The 18,712-nt window shown below is 37.9% G+C and overlaps 10 protein-coding genes across 10 annotated transcripts; 6 read left to right on the top strand and 4 right to left on the bottom strand.

Annotated features, from left to right (window-relative positions):
- Nucleotide 1: 1 nt before the first annotated feature.
- On the top strand, nt 2-1,057 carry KRE28 (Kre28p; the record flags this gene model as incomplete). The annotated part of the gene is made up of 1 exon (XM_452234.1): nt 2-1,057. The coding sequence occupies one exon, from the start codon at nt 2-4 to the stop codon at nt 1,055-1,057; it is 1,056 nt and encodes a 351-aa protein (XP_452234.1).
- A 201-nt stretch (nt 1,058-1,258) lies between these two features.
- Nucleotides 1,259-2,380, bottom strand: CAB1 (pantothenate kinase; the record flags this gene model as incomplete). The annotated part of the gene is made up of 1 exon (XM_452233.1): nt 1,259-2,380. The coding sequence occupies one exon, from the start codon at nt 2,378-2,380 to the stop codon at nt 1,259-1,261; it is 1,122 nt and encodes a 373-aa protein (XP_452233.1).
- Nucleotides 2,381-3,348: 968 nt separating this feature from the next.
- On the top strand, nt 3,349-4,344 carry KLLA0_C00847g (uncharacterized protein; the record flags this gene model as incomplete). Its single annotated transcript, XM_452232.1, has 1 exon — nt 3,349-4,344. One exon carries the CDS (start codon nt 3,349-3,351, stop codon nt 4,342-4,344), a length of 996 nt encoding a protein of 331 aa, XP_452232.1.
- Nucleotides 4,345-4,930: 586 nt separating this feature from the next.
- QCR7 (ubiquinol--cytochrome-c reductase subunit 7) lies at nt 4,931-5,314 on the top strand (the record flags this gene model as incomplete). The annotated part of the gene is made up of 1 exon (XM_452231.1): nt 4,931-5,314. The coding sequence occupies one exon, from the start codon at nt 4,931-4,933 to the stop codon at nt 5,312-5,314; it is 384 nt and encodes a 127-aa protein (XP_452231.1).
- Nucleotides 5,315-5,919: 605 nt separating this feature from the next.
- On the bottom strand, nt 5,920-7,242 carry KLLA0_C00803g (uncharacterized protein; the record flags this gene model as incomplete). The annotated part of the gene is made up of 1 exon (XM_452230.1): nt 5,920-7,242. The coding sequence occupies one exon, from the start codon at nt 7,240-7,242 to the stop codon at nt 5,920-5,922; it is 1,323 nt and encodes a 440-aa protein (XP_452230.1).
- A 2,235-nt stretch (nt 7,243-9,477) lies between these two features.
- On the top strand, nt 9,478-10,722 carry PBN1 (Pbn1p; the record flags this gene model as incomplete). The annotated part of the gene is made up of 1 exon (XM_452228.1): nt 9,478-10,722. The coding sequence occupies one exon, from the start codon at nt 9,478-9,480 to the stop codon at nt 10,720-10,722; it is 1,245 nt and encodes a 414-aa protein (XP_452228.1).
- An 88-nt stretch (nt 10,723-10,810) lies between these two features.
- Nucleotides 10,811-13,312, bottom strand: SPB1 (27S pre-rRNA (guanosine2922-2'-O)-methyltransferase; the record flags this gene model as incomplete). Its single annotated transcript, XM_452227.1, has 1 exon — nt 10,811-13,312. The coding sequence occupies one exon, from the start codon at nt 13,310-13,312 to the stop codon at nt 10,811-10,813; it is 2,502 nt and encodes an 833-aa protein (XP_452227.1).
- Nucleotides 13,313-14,312: 1,000 nt separating this feature from the next.
- KLLA0_C00715g (uncharacterized protein) lies at nt 14,313-15,830 on the top strand (the record flags this gene model as incomplete). The annotated part of the gene is made up of 1 exon (XM_452226.1): nt 14,313-15,830. The coding sequence occupies one exon, from the start codon at nt 14,313-14,315 to the stop codon at nt 15,828-15,830; it is 1,518 nt and encodes a 505-aa protein (XP_452226.1).
- A 186-nt stretch (nt 15,831-16,016) lies between these two features.
- On the bottom strand, nt 16,017-16,988 carry KAR4 (Kar4p; the record flags this gene model as incomplete). Its single annotated transcript, XM_452225.1, has 1 exon — nt 16,017-16,988. The coding sequence occupies one exon, from the start codon at nt 16,986-16,988 to the stop codon at nt 16,017-16,019; it is 972 nt and encodes a 323-aa protein (XP_452225.1).
- Nucleotides 16,989-17,460: 472 nt separating this feature from the next.
- On the top strand, nt 17,461-18,597 carry KLLA0_C00671g (uncharacterized protein; the record flags this gene model as incomplete). Its single annotated transcript, XM_452224.1, has 1 exon — nt 17,461-18,597. One exon carries the CDS (start codon nt 17,461-17,463, stop codon nt 18,595-18,597), a length of 1,137 nt encoding a protein of 378 aa, XP_452224.1.
- Nucleotides 18,598-18,712: the final 115 nt, after the last annotated feature.

Below are 18,712 nucleotides of genomic sequence, written 5' to 3'. Positions count from 1 at the left end.
GATGACACACTATCATTCAGAATACTACTCTGAAGTAGAGAAATTTGAATATCAAGTAACACATGTAACTGAGCAGATATTGCAGGAACAAGATCGGCTAAGAGGATCCACTTTACACGAGTACAATCAAACAATATTACAGTTAGTATCTGATTATGAGATGTTTAATAGTAATGGGCAGTGTGATCCTTCTGAAATAAATTTACCCTTAGAAAAATTGGAATCCTGGACCAACAGTTTGAAACAGATTCATTTGGAATTGGAATCTATCGATAATTTTTTGCGATACGCTATACCTTCGGATCAAACAATCCTTAACTTGTCGAAATTCAACGAAAGCAAATACGAAACATTACAGGCTGAGGTATCTGAGCTCAGAGACATTAATGTTGTTCAGCTTCAAAAAGAAATAGAGAGCCTTCAGCAACAAATTACAACAAAAAGTGATGAGAATCTCTTGATAAGTGAAAAAATAAAAGAATCCTGTCTAGAGGCTTCTCAAGACATTGATCAATGTTGGAAATTACTAGAGCAACTAGAAGCATATGAGAATGCCAACCCTTCGACAGAAGTTATAACTACCACAGATCCAGCGTTTTCAACTTACAATCAATGGAAATGGAATCAGCTAGCTGAATCAGAATTGAAACACATTAATCAACAATTGATAACCTTGCGAGCAACTAAGGAAAAATTAGATAAAGTTTTTTCCAAAAGGTCTGAGCTTGAAACTTCTCCCAAATCAATTGAAACCTTCACCAGCTACCAATTATTGTCACAATTGTGGCGGTCGAAATTTATACGACAACTGCTTCCTGATATAGCAAATTTGGAAGTTTATCCTCAGTCAGGAAAGTTGAAGTTTGAGGTTGGCATAATGCAAGTGATCATGCAAATAGAATCAGGAATAATAAAATCAGTATCTTTGTTCTCTTATGAACTTTCATATGATAGGATTGAAACTATAAAGGAAGACATTTTGGGCAGAATTGAGCACCAGAAATCATTATTTAAAGTTTTGGTGGTAATAACTGATTATATCGTAAATTCATTATAACCAAGGTATAAATAATCTAATATATGTAAATGCAATTTTTTGAGAAATAATAGTAAATCGTAGGGAAAATGCAGTCATGAAGATATCCAAAAATATCAATGCACTACTTGACCCAACTTTCGAAAGTTGTTTCATGAATATTGTTATGTGAGATATCAAATTTCAAATATTACAAGAGAAGCAAAATCAGATGCAGCATAGTCAGGATGGTTCAACATTGCTGCTCATTTTGTCTTTGCACGCAAGGAGGTAAGCCCCCATTGCTCCCAAATAACCCTCGTGTTTTAGGAAAAACGCTTTCTTTCTGCCCTCTGACCAAAAGTTGATAGCGTAGCTTAAGGTATTCATAGTAGTATAGTGTCCTCTAATATAGGAGCCACCAAAATATATGTTTTTAACGTGGTGAATTTTAGCTTGTAAATATGCAATTTGGCCAATGTTATTTGAGATAGCATAGAGTAGCGACTTCGAAATATCGGCATTATTGAATTTTTTATCTTTTTGAATGTCTTCTGTAGAAGTTTCAGACGGTGATGGATACCTTTTATCCTCGGGCTCCACCTGTGACCTGTTTTGAAACACTTTCCCAAAGGACGATGCAATGTGAGTAGATTTTAGTCCTAGCTTATCGTATGCGGTGCCATAGATGTCACCAACGAGCATATCAACGTTAGTATTATCGCCCCTATGCGCCCAACTTAACATTTCATCGAAAGATTTAGCGCCTGTGATCAAAGATAATAGACCCCAAAGGGTGCCTCCTCCAAGAGATGATCCCCCAACTCTACTGAAGGACGTTGGAGAGTCCACTTTCAAGATAGACACCCCGGACCCTATGTTTACCAACATATAGGGATATATGGAGTTAGAATTATGTAGTGGTTCCACTGCTTCTTCTCCTTCCAGATCATTATAAGTAAAAATTTCATTTGGTATTTCGTGAATGAAGAAATCTAACCCTTTGATCAAACAGTCCATTTCATCAGATCGCTCTATACCAATTACAGTTGGGAACTGCTCAACTAATAAATCATAAAATTTATAAGAGCCCCCTCCGGTAGCTACTAATAGCGTACGTTCGTATAGCCCATCGTGATACTCTTGTATGATATCATGTAAGAGTTCCATGAATTCCTCGATCCGCTCAGTTTCCAAAGTTCTGAACATCAATCTATTGGTATTGAGTGGCATGAAAACCACCTTTGCAAGCGTGCCACCAATATCAACAGCTATGGTGAAAACATTACCGGACCCATTCGTAGTTTCATCCTCCTGCGGAGTTGGTATAAGTTGCGAGTGCGTCAACAGTATATCAGAAGTCATGATTTTAATCTCAGCACCAGCCTTAGACAGCTATGACCGATAAAATTTGTGTAGGTTTTTAGTTGAAGGTTAAGAGTGGATGGATGAATGAATTGACAAATAATTGAACCACCACAGTATGCCCGCAAACTTTAATGGGTCTTCGGTCCTTATTTATTAATATTGTTTTGATTTCCACTGCTCCACACTAGTCTTCCCAATGTCCTTACTACCTACAGTCACAAACAATCTACCTATACTTAAATAGCATGGACAACTATCCGGATTAAGTATATTTATAACTGAAGTGGTTCATCGTCTCTCGTTTAGTGATTCTTTAAACCAAAGATTTGATCATCGGTTATGAATGTCAGAAAATTCATCATCAAAGCTAAAAAAAAAAAAAAAATGTTGAGCGGTGTCAAAACCGACTAAAATAGGACAGTAAGTTTCAGAGCCGTAGATTAAACCACAAATGACAGTAGGTTGAAAGGGGTCACGAAATTTGCTCTGGTAAGAGCCCTCCGATGCCTCCGTGAACTTCTTTCCTTTAAATTTGCTATCATCTGTCCTCATTCACCATTAAATATTCAATCTTTAATTTAGGACAAAACTGTCCTTCTTTGTCCGAATATGGGTTGCAAAAGTTTATAGGAAGCCTCCTCACATAAATATATCGGATTTCTCAAGTCGCACAGTGGATCAGAAGGTGATAATGCAATGTGCAGTCAATGATACAGTATAAATACTCTTACCAGTGAACTGGCAAGCTTATTTACTCGTTGTTGTGGTACCACGTGATGTTCATCTGTCTCTTTTCCTTGTCATATGCATAAGATGATGGTGCTTTGAAAAAATTAATCCGAATAATTGGTACATAAGACAATGGGTCCAGTAATACCATGGAACGGAAGCAAGTTTCACAAGACGGGTCTTGTTGAATACGGCCTCTGTAATTTGAAAAAAACCAATTGAAACTTGTTTGTACTATGTTCCCTAGTAACCTAAGAGAAATTGTTGAAGCAACCTATGAAAAAGCAGTTGCAAACGGTCATGTCAAATTCACCGAATCATCCTCTAAAAAGCTAAAGGATGTAGATGCAGGAATTTCATATCAGGTAACTTTTGCACCATCCCTTCAAAGCAAGCCGGAAAGGTTACCTATTGCTATCGACGAAAACGGTGCCCCTATACCAAAGAAAGATCCGTTCGCAGAACCTGAACCTGAATTAACAATTCTCGATGATTGTGCCGGTGATTATAAGTTATTACTGAACAAATACCCAGTTGCCGCAAACCATTTGATACTAGTAACGAAAAAGTACTTGTTGCAGACAGCTCCTTTAAGTCCCAAAGATTTGTTAACTACTTATAAATTATTGCAAGAATTAGATGACGAAGATGAGATGTTGAGACATTTGGCCTTCTATAACTGTGGCCCAAACAGTGGTTCTTCTCAGGATCACAAGCATCTTCAAATCCTTCCATTACCTTATAAATTCGTTCCTTACCAGGATAAGTTATGTAGTGGTAAAGAACATTTCATTCCGAACGCTAAGACTGAACCTTTACAAGATGCAAAAATCCCATTTGCACACTACGCCGTTCCATTACCTGAGGATCCTGAAAAAGTGGATGAAGATCTACTAGCAATGACATTTGTATCATTGTTGCAGAGAACTTTATCTATGTTCCAGGATTGGGAGGGAAGTAACGCAGAAAAATCAAATGACGATGAGGCCAGTATTCCGGCATATAACGTGCTGATGACAAAAGAATGGCTATGTTTGGTGCCTAGATCGAAGGCATTTGCAGAAACTCCTAGTATTGGCTTCAATGCTACTGGATACGCGGGTTTAGTGTTGGTAAAGTGGGATGAGACTTTGAAAGTCCTCAATGAAAACCCATCGGCTGTGACCAAATTGCTATTAGAGTGTTCCTTCCCTAGCACTGCAGGCGCTAAACCAACAGAATATCACTATTGAATAAGCTTTAGTGTGAAAAATAAGTCTATGGGCTGCCCCCAGGTGGCTAACACACTTTCTTATGTTTATGATGTGAATTCATGGTTCACTGGTAAAATTGCTCGATGGTTGATTTCCAAAGCGGACTGGCTACTAAACAATCACGTATAGTAAATAATTGTGCAATGCAATACCATCAATAGATTTCGACTAGTTACGGGCTATCATGAAGGCAACTCACCAGTGAAGTTCCAGAACAGACGATGGGCGTCCGCACTTCGGTTCAGTAGTGATCACGTGATATTTGACCAATGAATTTCGATAATTTAAAATATATTATGTGGTGTACCTGTTTCTTAGTCAGTACTAACCAGTTCTTCGATTTTTTTGAGTTTTTCGGTTTTAACGCTTAATACATAATATTAGCTCGATAGAAACAATTTTTTGCAGATTATCAAAACTTTTCATTCAATACATTACCACTAAACATTGGTAACATTTTGTCAAAGTTCCATTTACTTTACGAAGCTTTCCGATTTGTTTCAGAGCTTCTGACTTATTCTTAGAAGGCCGAACGCTCAAGTAACAACCACGTTTCACATTACAAATGCCACAAACATTTACTTCTATTGCTAAGATCGGTGACTACATTTTAAGAACCCCAGCTCTTGCTAAAGTTGTCGTTCCAATCGCTCACCAGTTCATCAACTTGTCTGGTTACAGAAAGATGGGTTTGAGATTCGATGACTTGATTGAAGAAGAGAACGAGCTTGCCCAAACTGCTTTGAGAAGACTACCAGCCGATGAATCCTACGCTAGAATTTACAGAATCATCAATGCCCACCAACTATCTTTGTCCCACCATTTGTTGCCAAAAGATAAGTGGACCAAACCAGAAGATGACATTCCATACTTGACTCCTTATTTGTTGGAAGCTGAAGCCTTTGTTAAGGAAAAGGAAGAATTGGACAACTTGGAAGTTGCCAAATAATCTCATCCTTGACTGAATTATTCAAAATATCATTCAAAAAAATTACTCATGACCCTCTGACGAAGAGAAAGAAGAAGGAAACACATTACATTATGATCGCAAAAGATTTCAAATTCAATATATCCGTTACTTGCATAGCCAGCTAACGCAGACGCTATTATCGTTATCATATTTTCTTCTAGGAATGAAACAACTTATTTATCTCTAAACTTTGTGAATATCAACCTCTGACAAATATATCTTTATTATTCTAACTTATGTATATATATCTATATATACCAATCTGATTTACATCATTCATTTTTGATACTTTCATTTAAAATTGGTTTTACCAAAGTATTGGCATCGTTACTATTAATTATGTTCTGGTATTGATGGTATTATGTAATTTCTCATAGTAATTAAGCGTTTGGATATATTGATATTTGCTGGAAAAGAAAATATAATGATTGTGGTATAATGTTACATGTGAGGAAAAGGAATTGTCCTTTTGCAATACTACAATTTTGATTCCCACGAAGTGACCAGTTCTATAAAGTTTGGGTCATAACGCGTAATAACCGAATCGGCTATTTCATTTATTAAAACGACGAGACATTTGATCTTCAACGCTTAGATCTTGTGAACAAAGATGAAATTATGTTAAATCTCCCGTGCTTTTTCTTCTTCTCTGAAGAATTCAACAGAGTATGGGGTTTAGCTTGAATATTATGCGACGGGTCACTAATGCTGCGGCTGGAAGAATGTTTAGAGCATTCTCGTTCAGTTTTGCGTTTAGAGTTTGTCTGTGTCAACTTTACCTGCTCTTGAAATATATCGCATTGTCCATTAGATATTTCTATGGAATCTCCTGGTTGGCCAAGTAGAACATCTTGTGTCAGTTGAGGAGCTGTACTAGACAATGATTGTGAAGTTGACGGACGACGTCTGCTGAAAGAAGCGTCATTGGATTCAATGGTACTGACAGTAGATCTTCTAGGTAGCTCTGAGTCCTGATTGTTTTGTCTGATGTCATAAATTTGTGTTTCATATTTGAAGGGTTTGTTCCTTGGTGTTAACTTGCGGCCATGGCCATGGCTGGCTGATACTGGGGTATTTGGGGTTGATAGTTGCCTGTTTGAAAGACTTGATTCGGATGATAGCGACATAGCAGATGTTTGGTGAGCAATCGTACTGGATCCAGATCCATTGGACGGTATTTGTTTATTGTAATAGTTATAGTACCGCTCCTTTTGCTTGTTTATCTTGAGAGTGTTGTATCCAGAAATTTTACTGGGAGAGTCTCTTGAGGCCACTGGCGATGGACATCTAGCCCTTAAAGGTGATAGTAGCATTGTCGAGTTTGGAGGTGCTAGGTCTGAAGTTTCTTTATCAGGGAAACTTTCAGTAGAAGAGTTCTCCGGACTCTTCATTTGAAGTAAGGTTGCATTAGCATCCTCCTCTTCTTCTTCTGCCACTTGCTCTTCTGTGATTTTTAGCTTTCTTTCAAGGTTGAACGAAAGTTGAAGGTCTGCTGGAGCAGATTCTGTGCGTCTATGTGATTTGAATGATCTGGGCCGCGTTTTCAACGCATCGTCCAAATTGATTATGGCGTCCGGAACGTCTTTGAATCCACCAGTGAATTTTGGTTCTTCGGTGATAAAGAATCTGGGGCTTGTTAAAAAGTGAGTAGATGCAGATCTAGCTGTATTAAACGTCAGGTCTGTCTTCAACTCTGCTACATCACACACAGACACTGGAGTTGCGTCTCTAGAATCCACCGCATAATTGGCTTCTGAACCAATTGGAAAAGTCGCGTCTCGAAGAGGGTCCTTTTTTAAGAATTCAAAGTCACCCGAAATTGCAAACGATCTTTTATGTCTGTGGCCTCTTCTCAAGGGTGTTCCTCCAGTATTAGGTTCAGTTGGAGGTTTAGGAACAGAAAGCATGCCAAGATGTCAGCCTGAAAGTGAACAACAAAAAAACCAATGTAAGCTCAAGTACTTCAACCAAATGAATATATGAGGAAGACGACACCAACCTGTATTACTTTGATTGTGCGATAGTCCTATCTCCGAGTTTGTTCAGCACTGAGAGTAATTATTTCTTCTCTTGTACTAACTATATTGGTGTCAAGGGAAAATCGTATACGACGCTTTTAGGGGAACAAGTGTACGAATCTTTATTGCACGACTTTTTCTGTGGGAAAGTAATTGGGAAAATCCTTTTTTTTTGTTTTCAAATCTTAACGACAAAAAACAAAGGCTATCAATATCTCTGCTCGAATAAATCGGAAGTACGTCGTGTAGGTACTGTTGCTTGCGGTGAAAGCGTGCAAGGAAGGTCGATCTGTAGAAAGTGAAACCGCTTGGTTTTCAGGCAAAACTCTTTTGGTTCGAGGCTTCTTTTGGTTCGAAGCTTCTTTTTCTGTCTTACTTCCGGATAAGTTCTATGCGTTTTTATCACACGAATATTTTCAAAGGCGGGACCAAAGGTAAATTCGTGTTTCAGAATAGAGGAGAGGGAAGGAACTGGGTCTACCCGATGTTATTTCCGTTAGATTAGTTGAGCGAGCTGATAGGGAGGTACAATCTTTACAGAGCTTCACCTATCGCTACGAAACGAAGAAAAGACTATCGAATGGAAAATATGACACACCTATTTCGGAAAATCGTTTGTTCTATTTTGTTAGCAATTGAAATGAAGTTCCCGAAACAAAAAAATGCAAAAGGAGATTCTTTGCTGTACGTGCACGATAACTGTAATGAATTTTGCCAACAGGGCGATAAAAACAGTGGATTTGCTGCTTGCTATTTGTGTGTATTTCGTTCGAGTAGTACAAAAGTGTGACTTTGTAAGGCTTCTCTTTCTTGGTCGAATAATATCAATGGAAGGAATAAAAGGAATGGGCAGTAGTACACCAGTGTGTTTCCTAAATATTTTGATTTTCCTTTGTGGTTTATTTATTTTTGTAAGAGATTGGTCAGATTTCGAACTCCTAATACCTCAGAGTAGTGGATCACTATAGGAATAGCTTTAGCGACTGAGGATTCTGTAAGACAGTAGTATGCAAAAGAGAAAATCAATAAATTATATCAGTCTGGATATGCCTCGAAGCAATATAATATCCGAATGAGATGCACTGAAAAAATGATGCAATGAGTGTATAAAGTAGTATATTCGACAAAAACAGTGTATCCGGAGATTTGCTAATCCTAATGTCGATATAAGCTCTCAATAAAATTCAATAAAATGTAGCTTTTTCCACGTAATTGAACAAGATCCTTTAACTGTGTTATTTGGGATAGGTAACGAATGACAAAACCCAGTTTGGCTGCAAAATGGCTCGATTAACTCTCACAGACCTGTGAAATTTCAATCTGTAATGTCAGGGGAAAATATTTCCCAATGATATAAAGGCCCTGGAGTTTGCTAGCAGTAAATCGTTCCGTATGGATAGAAAACTAGAAGACGAGTAGTAACTGAGAAAACTGTATGTCCTTTTAAAAGGCAACGTAATGTTAAGAGCAACCAAAGGAAAGAACGAGAGAATGAAAAAAAAAAGAGAGTGAAGGAACTCGCGCGTAGCTGTTAGACCACTAAATTGGATGAGAACCGTTAAAGAGAATACAGATATGTGAAAAGAAAACGTTAGTTCGCTGGCGGGTTTGATGAATGTTTGTATTTCTTCTTTCATGCAACTCTAACACGTAAGTTGTGCGGTTTCTCTTTTTACAATATTTTTTTTTCTCTTGTCAGAGACTCATCAACATGTAGAATTTTTTTTTACCGTTTAAAGATTAGAGAAATCCTGCATTTAAGGTGAAAACAGATTACGATGGAATTTTCTGTTTTCTATTTATGTTTCATCAGCAAGATAGAAATCAATATCGACATTATGGTACTAGTTTGTCGGACCGATCAGCTCCATTCATCCTCGCACTCCTCATACTATATTTGTGTGATTGAATTCGAATTTCTGTAACAAAATTGATTTGCAAAGGAATCTGGTAACAGAGGGAAGCTTACTGTATGCATTGGATCCCCCTAAAGTCCATTCACAGAAGACGGCAAACTGATAATCTGTGTCCTTGTTAGTTGAGTTAAGTTCAAGGTGAATTCCTCCCTACAGTATTAAAAGAAATACAAACAAAGTCACGGTCGTGATAAATAAGTGGTGAACAATGTCTGTCCAAACAATACAATCAGAATCTTTCATTGAGGAAAAAAGGAGGATCACTGTACTCTTGGATAGGGATGGAAGATCAGTCGAAGAAAAGGTGGTTAACAGGGATGGGGTTATAACCATACCTAACCAATCCGGTCATGTTCAAGACAGGGCGGTATTGTTTGTACCGCAGCTTGCATCGAGACCGGATTTTATTCATATCTCTTGGAAACGCAACGCTGAAGCTGATATTACACCAATAAAGAGTTATATCCCCTATGGCTTCAATATTTTCACAAATAGCAGCGGTAGCATCGCCAAATTTATTGATACGCCAGTGGGTAAAGTATATTACAGCGATACATTCGAGGATAATGCGCTGTCAAAGTGGTTTCCACCGGAATTTGTAGATCAACTACTGCGGTATTCTGAGGATAATGATCTTGATATAACTGTTACGAGAGGTCGTGTAGAGGTTAACAGATACTATGAATTAACTGATGATAATCTTTTCCCATTAAATGGAACCGAAAGCGTAAAAACAGAAGCAGGAATTTTTCAAGTGGATACGGAAGACGATACTGATACTAGTTTATCGGGTTTGAGATGCACATGGCATACAGGCTCTGGCGCTCTAAACAAATGTCAAAGAACTTTGTTCTTCTATAATCAGATATATGCGGATAAATCGAGCCTGTCTGAAGTTTCTTTGACTCTCTCTGAACCTGTCAATTTGCACCCTGTTGTTCAAATCGATTTAACCTCAAAGAGACCCATCCACAATTGCGAATATTATGCATATTTCAACCTTCCCAAATACTTTTTCATTGATCAATTCCAGTCAATTCCAACACTCTTGTTCGGAGAACACGATCTTGAACTGCCCGAGTACAAGCTATCTGGATTTGGATCCATAAGTTTATTCACCTTGCAACCTGGCTCCATTAATGAGGTTACATTGCACAGTAGATATATCAAGCCAACGAACGATGGATCTGCTTTTTTTGAAGCAGCATTTACTCCCCAAGTATTTTATGCCTGTGATACTTCCATTGAACTTACGAAACGGTCACCCTTCTATACTGGAAAAATCGGATATGAACACTTTTTCACTGACAACACCAAATTTTACTATCTAAATTCTACTAAAATGACAATTAACCTTCCGAAACTAGACTCATCTGATAACTTATGTATTCAGCTGTTTACCTTGGGATTGGTGCTCTTTTCTGTTTTGTATTTGATCAGAAAACTTTTTTGAAGTAGGTTGATCTTATTCAATATTCTATCTACGACTAAATATAATGTACAATTCCATTTCACGGATTAAGTGATATGATTAGCATTCCTTATTTTTTGTGATGCTTTTTAGCGATACGTTTCAAAGCCCTTTGTTCGTTCTTTAAAACACCGTCAACCATCTTATATTTACCCTTAACACCCTTAGGCCTGCCGGAAAGACCTCTATTCTTACCACTTGCAACCACAACTGTGACCTTCGGTTTTTGCTTTGCTTTCTTGGTAACCTTTCTCATCAATTTTGCAATTTCTTCAGCCTTGTCCTTTTCAGATTTATCGCTGTCATCATTAATTAGACCAGCCTTCTTCTTCAACTTTTCTAAACGAGCAACAGCACGGTGCTTCTTCCTGGCTTTAGCTTCAGCAACTTTTTTGATGGGTCTGGCATTTAGAGCCTTCAGTTTATCCTTTATTGCCATGGCTGCTTCTTTGGTGATAGGCTTATTAATTTTGGAATGTTGTTTTTCTTCTTCAACGAACCATTCGGGCAGGTTTTCCATATCACGGAAAGAATATCTATTGAAACCCTCTTCGATTAAATCATGTTTCGTTTTGTGACCTAATGCCAATTGATGAGCTAGAGTCATAGCTTCAACGGTCGCAATATCAATGTCTTTGGAATGTTTCTCTTGTTTTGTCCTCTTTGCCTCTTCTTCGGAATCATACTCAGAGTCTACATCGCCATCTTCGTTGTTTGCGACGATTTCGAAATCACTATCTTCGTCGGAAGATTCGGCTTCAGAAATCTGCTCTGCAGGAAGTGGATTCAATTTTCTTTTCTTTGTTAGTTGTTTGACATCACCCACAGACTCTGAATCCGCAAGATCCGCCTTACCAGGTAAATCTGGTTCAACTCCCTCGAATAAAGAATCGGAAAATAGCGCGCGAGCTTTAGAACTTAACTTGCTGCTGTTTTCTCTACTTTTCAATTTTGCTATCAACTGATTGATAGCTTCATCATCGTCAGAGTCTGAAAGATCCGAGTTGTCATCGTCGTCAACATAATCCTTAGTTTCTTCTTCGTTCTCTTCATCACTTTGTTTGTCCTCGAATCCATTCCAGTTGTCCGCTTCACTGGATTCACGGGCTTGCTTAGCTCTAAACTTTGCATCTCTTTCTGACTTGCGTTCCTTATAGTTACTGTACATGGCATCAAGTTGGGATTCTAGTTCATCAGCCTCAGCGAGCTCATCACGATCATCCAGAGGCGCATTTTCATCAATGTGGATATCGTTATCTATGGCTAATTCATTTTGATCAAATATCATTCTTCTCTTACCCTTGGCAAGTTTATCAAGGATACCCGTTTTTTCTGCAGTTTTCAAATTGAAAATTGATTCTCTACCTAACTCTGCAGCTTCGATACCAATGTCTACTGGATTGATCATATTTAATTGCATACGAACAATTTCCTTCTGTTTCATTTCGTTCTTCTTTCTCTTCTCACGCTTAACAGACAACCTTTGTTTCTCCTGTAGAGTATTTAGTTCTTTTTCAATCTGCTCTTCTTCTGTCAAAGGTGTTTCCTCAATCTCTGGTTTTTCTTCCTCTTCATCCAAGCCTAAAAGTTCTCTAGCTGCTTTTCTCCATTTTAGGATCATCTTGAAATCTTTTCTACCAAGAACCTTTAAATCTTCGATACATGCCAAGAATTCTTTGGTGGTTTGCTTTAATTTCTTCACAATTTTCCAGTCATGATCTTCTTCGTCTACGATGAATTTATTATATTCTCCAAGCATAGTTATTGGGTCTTCTGATTTCATAAAGTCCATAAGACCAGTTTCATGGTATAACAAATAATCACCTTCCTCGTAACCACCTCTTTTTCTGACCTTTTTTTCTGGATTAAAAACCTTGGCTTCCATGTTTTGTGGACCATCTGGTAATTCTTCAAAGACTTCCTTTGGGTCTAATAGCCTTGGATCCAACTTCTTAGGGGCCTTGAAATTTTTGCAGACAACGAAAATTTCCGCAGAAACATTTCTGGAAGCAGGAGGTTTGGTTGCCTCCACCTTTTCGAAGAGCTGTTGAAATACCCAAATTAGCTTGTTGTAATCTTTGGATCTGAAGATCTTCGTTACAAATGTACCACCAACTACTAAATTTTCAACGGCTAATTTTAAGGCTTGCAGTGTTAAATGAGACTGTGTGAAGGCATCTTGAGCCCAACTCAAACCAACATTTGGAGCACCATCGTGTAAAACGGTGTCGGCTTTCCACGTCTTCATGTACCCTCTTAATTTCGATCTACAATCTTCCGTTGTGATATCACTTTGGAAAGTAATAACGTTTGGCATAGTTTTCATCGGAACAATATCGACACCAATAATCAAGGAGTTAACAGGACACAAGTTGGAAGCCACTTGACACCAGGAACCTGGTGCAGCACATAAATCGATAACGACCTTCGACTTCTCCAAAAAATGTCCATACTTTTCATTGATTTGAATGATTTTGAAGGAAGAACGAGCTCTGTAGCCCTTTTCCTTAGCAAGGTAATAGTACTTATCTAAACGACCTTTGGAATTCTTCTTTTGCGTCTTCTTACCCATCTTGGTCTTCTCGGTAATGTATGGTGACCTATTCACTCAAGTCTAAAAGAGAACAGGATATCAGAAAGCAAATAAACAACAGTTGTAACCTGTTCAACGTTCAACTAATCTCTTCTCATCTCATCTCATCTCATCTCATCGCTAGACCAATTTCTCAAATAAAAAATTGTCACTCTTCTCACAAATAATGAAAAATTATCTGAAAAAGAAATAATTTTGGATGCGGTGTTCGGGTTAAGAATGCTCGCGGTACCAGGTATGGAAACACCGGACACTGTACTGGAGGAACTGCCAGCTTTGATGCTATGCACGGTTTCCACTGTTAAAATAACGAGCAGTAAAAAATCTGTTTGGACGTGTTATCATGGATATTGATATTACTGTAACAACACAAGACTTATATAGAGGGCCCTTAGCGTTCCACAGTTTTAAATAAGGAATATGATTTCGGTTTTTTTTCAACCATTAGCACTGCCAACGTTTACAAATAATTATGCAACGCTCTCAGGCTATAAGGGTACCGATGCTTATAATATTTCTGCAAGATTATAGGTATGGGTAGTTACTACTATTGCTACTGCTGATCATACCATAGGCTAAATAAATTTATGACCGCCTCTCGAAATAGAGATGCATTCTATGGCCCTCTCGGTCCATTGGCAGTAACTGCAATCTTATATCCAATTATCACACAACATAATGGTTCCCGCTTATACGTAGGTGTATATATAGCCTAATTCATCCGGGTTCAGTATCACTATATTTGGCCAGAATATCTGCGTATTGTACATTCCAGCCAGTAGAACGATACACGTTACAGACAGAGAAAAAAGGAAGAAGAAAAGCATTCCAAAATAAAACTGCAAAAATCAAAAATCCTTTCAAGTACTTACTTACTTGATTAATTTATGGTTGTATGAGATACTTGTACATAAAGTATTGTTTAATTCAATTGCGCAAGATATCAATCTAGTATCCACTGCGTTGAATACACGGGAAGATGAGTAAGTATTCATTTGAAACGATTCAGTTTAAGGAGACTCCTCCGGCGGAAACTCCTGAACCAGTGAATTCCAAATATGGCGTGAAAACGACAGCATCACCAGCTATTAAGAACGCTCCATTGCCTGCAGAGGGACCTTCTTCCAGACACTTTTCCAATTGGTTATTATTCTCCTTGCTCGGTGGTATTCCTTACTATGTAACAAGGAAAGTTGGGGGAGGTCTCAAAACCTTCTTGTTCTTTGCCGTACTGTTTGCTATCCCAATTTTAATGGCCTTTTGGACAATTGCATCCACTTACTCTCCTCGTTTGAATGAGAAATGCAAATTACCAGGAAAACCAATTGAGTACTATTTGACCTTCCATGATGATGCTTTGAAGGAAAAATACCACGGTAAGAAAATTCCTATGGAGACTTTCCACGAACTGTTTTTCGCTAATAAGGTCTCTTTCAACTTTGATGCTTTGGAAGTGATGGAGTACAGACATGACTGGGCTCAATTCTCTTTTACTCTATCACTTTTCAAGTTCTTCTTGCTTGGTATGATTCCAGAAGTTATTATGCACACCAGATCTCAAGATGAAGAACAAGTCAGAGATCATTATGACCGTGGTGATGACTTTTACTCTTGGTTCCTTGGTCCAAGAATGGTTTATACCAGTGGTTTGATCTCAGATATTGAAAAGGAAGAAAGCTTGGAGCAGTTACAAGACAACAAATTGAAAACTGTCTGTGACAAGATCGACTTAAAGCCAGGTGAATATTTATTGGATTTGGGATGCGGCTGGGGGACCTTGGCGACCTATGCATCCAAAATTTATGGCGCAAAGGTTACAGGTATCACTTTAGGTAGAAATCAAACCAAATGGGGTAACGATAAACTCGATTTGCAAGGGATCGACAACGAACAATCGCGGATTCTATGTAAGGATTACAGAGATACTCCATTGGCCACTGAGGACGGTAAGAAATATGATAAAATTACATGTTTGGAAATGGCTGAACACGTTGGTATCAGGAAATTCGGTTCTTTCTTGCAACAAGTGTACGACATGTTGGAAGATGATGGTTTATTCTACTTACAATACGCCGGATTGAGAAAGCCATGGCAATACGAAGATTTGATCTGGGGTCTTTTCATGAACAAGTATATTTTCCCTGGTGCTGACGCTTCTACACCGTTAGATTTTGTCGTTTCAAAATTAGAAGCTACTGGATTTGAGGTCGTTTCGATTGATAATATCGGTGTTGATTACTCCGCAACTTTATGGAGATGGTACAGAAACTGGATTGGCCATAAGGACGATGTTGTCAACAAGTATGGGATGAGATGGTACAGAATCTGGGAATTTTTCCTAGCATACTCCACTATTATTTCCAGACAGGGCTCTGCCACCTGTTTCCAAATTGTCTTGAGAAAGAATTTGAACGCTTACCATAGAATTAACTATGTACCAAAACAAAAAGGTTTATTGACTCCAATCAAGGAAGGTGTTGAACAATGGTTCAAATGAATAAAATGCCTTTAACTGATGTTTTTATTCATTCAAAATAACCGGCCGATTTTGGGAATGGAGATTGTATTGATAATGACCACAGTGACTAGACATAAAACACATGACACATATCGTATGCCTCGTTCAAATCAAGACCTTAGCCCTTCTGAATGCAAATTAGAAATTACAAGCTTATATATACCATCAATTTTTAATAGATATTGGAGATTTTGGTCTTAATGACTCTATGGAGGGATCTTTTGGCAGGTTCGATCCAACTCTTCCAACCTCATTTTTATATTCCATAGCGTTGAAGTTGTCTAGCAGTACATCTGGACCCATGATAACCCAACCAGGTCTCATCCGGATTGGTGTTTCACTTCCTGTTCTGGCGGGAACGATATGAAGTCTCCTTGTAGCGGTGCTAAAATTCTCTGCTACCTTGTACAATTGATTCGGAATTGCCCCAACTTTACTATTTTTTGATTCGATTGCTAAATCGGTATCAATGTTGCAATGTATGAGATGGCCATCCGTGGCTCTTCTTACTGTTCCTGTGATACACATCCAACAATGCCATTGCATCTTTTCAAAAAGTGACTCGTCGTCTGCTTCTAATCCGGGGTAAAATGGTGAATTCTTGTTGACAGGGACGAAAACCAACTCCTCACTTCTGCGAAACTTTTTTGCCCATATTTCGTTGTTCAAAAGTCTTGAAAGCTCATTGATCTTCTGTGCACTTCCCCATACAAATAAAAACCCTGGCTTTGATATCAATTTATGTATCGGTAACTGAGTTAAAAGGGGATAGATAAATTGATTATCAGTCAAGCAACCAATCATGACAACATCGAAAGTTAAACCATCTTTTTGTACCCAATCATTTAATGTGGGAACTATTTCATCAAGCTCTACCTTGCAACCAAATGGTTTTGTATTAAACTGCATTACCTGCCTTTCCTTCAGGCTAAATAGCCTCTGCAACTTCGGATATCCATCAACAGTATTCTCAATGTTTCTTACGTGGGTTTGGGGAAGCGATCCAGTATGTATATAGTTATTTGAATGATCATTCGTGTGAAACTCATTTGCAGGCCTAAGTGTGACATGTTCTCTCGCTACGCTCTTACTCGAATTCCCCTTTTTCTGATATATTTCCTCTAAAACCGCCGACATTTCAGCAGCCAGTTATAGTTTTATCCTGAGAAAAGTACTAGAAATAAGTGTATACTTGAAACAAAAGTGCTTTCCATATGAGTATAAATACTACTGTGTGAAATTGGGTTTTAGCAGATGATGCCTTGTACTAGCACTAGAAATGTGTCTTTTAATTGTTACTCATAAGAATATTTTGCCGCCGTTTATAAAGGATTTTCATTCTTGACATATGTTCGCGTTTTCCGTTAGAATGAAAGTTTCAATCTGAAACTATCAGTGACAAAAAGAAGCGTCAAAACAAAAAAAGAAAAAAATTATTTTCTTCGCTGTCGCAGGTTTATGTCAAGCCTTTTGGTTCAACAGACACTAGGAATAACAGCAGATTTGAATTTCCTGTCACAAAATGTTTGGTTTGGGTTTGACCTGTGTTTTGAATTACAGCATTTGATATTTCCTGTTCGAGAACGTATTATCTTCAAAAATATAGAGCATGCACACGATACACGCAGTCGATAGTGAGATTGGCATGTTATATAGTATCTCTTCTGGGGAAAAAGATCTATCTAAAAAGTCTAATGATCTTTTAGAAAACGTTGGACGGTACACTGAAAACTTAGTCATAGATTTGAATGTACTTCGAGAAATCCAAGTTATCAATGATACTATTCTAAAATCAGAAGCTTTTTTGGAAGCAGTAGTTGTGCAGAACGGTGGTGAAAACCCTGTGTTCCAGTATTTGCATGATATCGAAACAAAAAGCAAGGGTCCTTTTGACCCAGAAAGCAGATCAATTATGCAAGAGATAGTTTATAAAACTGTTTCGAGTAGGTTTGAGTTCAACAAGATATGGTTACCAAAATTTTTCCTGAAAGTACCAAAGTCATTCAGTGCAGGTGTAATTTTGCAAGAACAATTTTTGGTAAGTTTATGGGATACATTAGATGATGATATGTTTTTGACATTTGTGAACGTTTGCTGTTCGATGCTTCGAGAAGTTAGCGATCATGAAATGATAGCACTATTGCGATTAATTACAGAATATAATACCACCAGAGATCTCAAAGAGGTATTCGCTGTGATATTTCAAGTTTTTTCAGATACCACTGAGATTGTTGGGAAAATAATCCAGGATTTGGATGGGACATTATATCATAGAACATTGACTTTTATTGGATACTTAATATCAGGTGATAGCAGATTTATAACACTTTTGTTTTTAGAACAATGCGACGCCATTGTGCCAAAGATGGAAAACATACTTCTTCTTCAGGAGCTATTAATTGATTTGAATATTTCCGCAGTTCCTTTGCCTAACCACCTGAGGTCATTGAAATTGAGTTCTATGTGGTATACTTTTAGTGAAAACTCACTTTTTTGGGCAGTCTTTCAGCGTTTAAATTCTGACTTTAATAAAGCGGCAAAAGAATTGGCTTATCAATTAGTAGTGAGGATTTTTGAATATAGCGGTGGAAGAATTGTAGCTTTGTGGAATGATGATCTTCAAACTGTAATTCCACGGTCAGTTTCAGCAAATCTTGCAGAGTCTATCGAGATTAAGTACATAGGGTCCCTATATGGTACATTAAAACTTTTAGCACTCACAAGTGGGATGCAGTATATTGTTTAGGAACCTCAAGGGCACACGCTTGGAAACTCGATTGTAATTAAGCCGAAAAAATAAATGATGCAGGTAAAAGTATATCTTTATATAAGACAAGTAGATGATAAATCAAAACCAAGTT

This window comes from Kluyveromyces lactis, assembly GCF_000002515.2.
Source record: "Kluyveromyces lactis strain NRRL Y-1140 chromosome C complete sequence".
NCBI lineage: Eukaryota > Fungi > Ascomycota > Saccharomycetes > Saccharomycetales > Saccharomycetaceae > Kluyveromyces > Kluyveromyces lactis.
The sequence above is the reverse complement of the archived record's forward strand: the minus strand, read 5'-3'. Positions and strand labels throughout refer to the sequence as shown.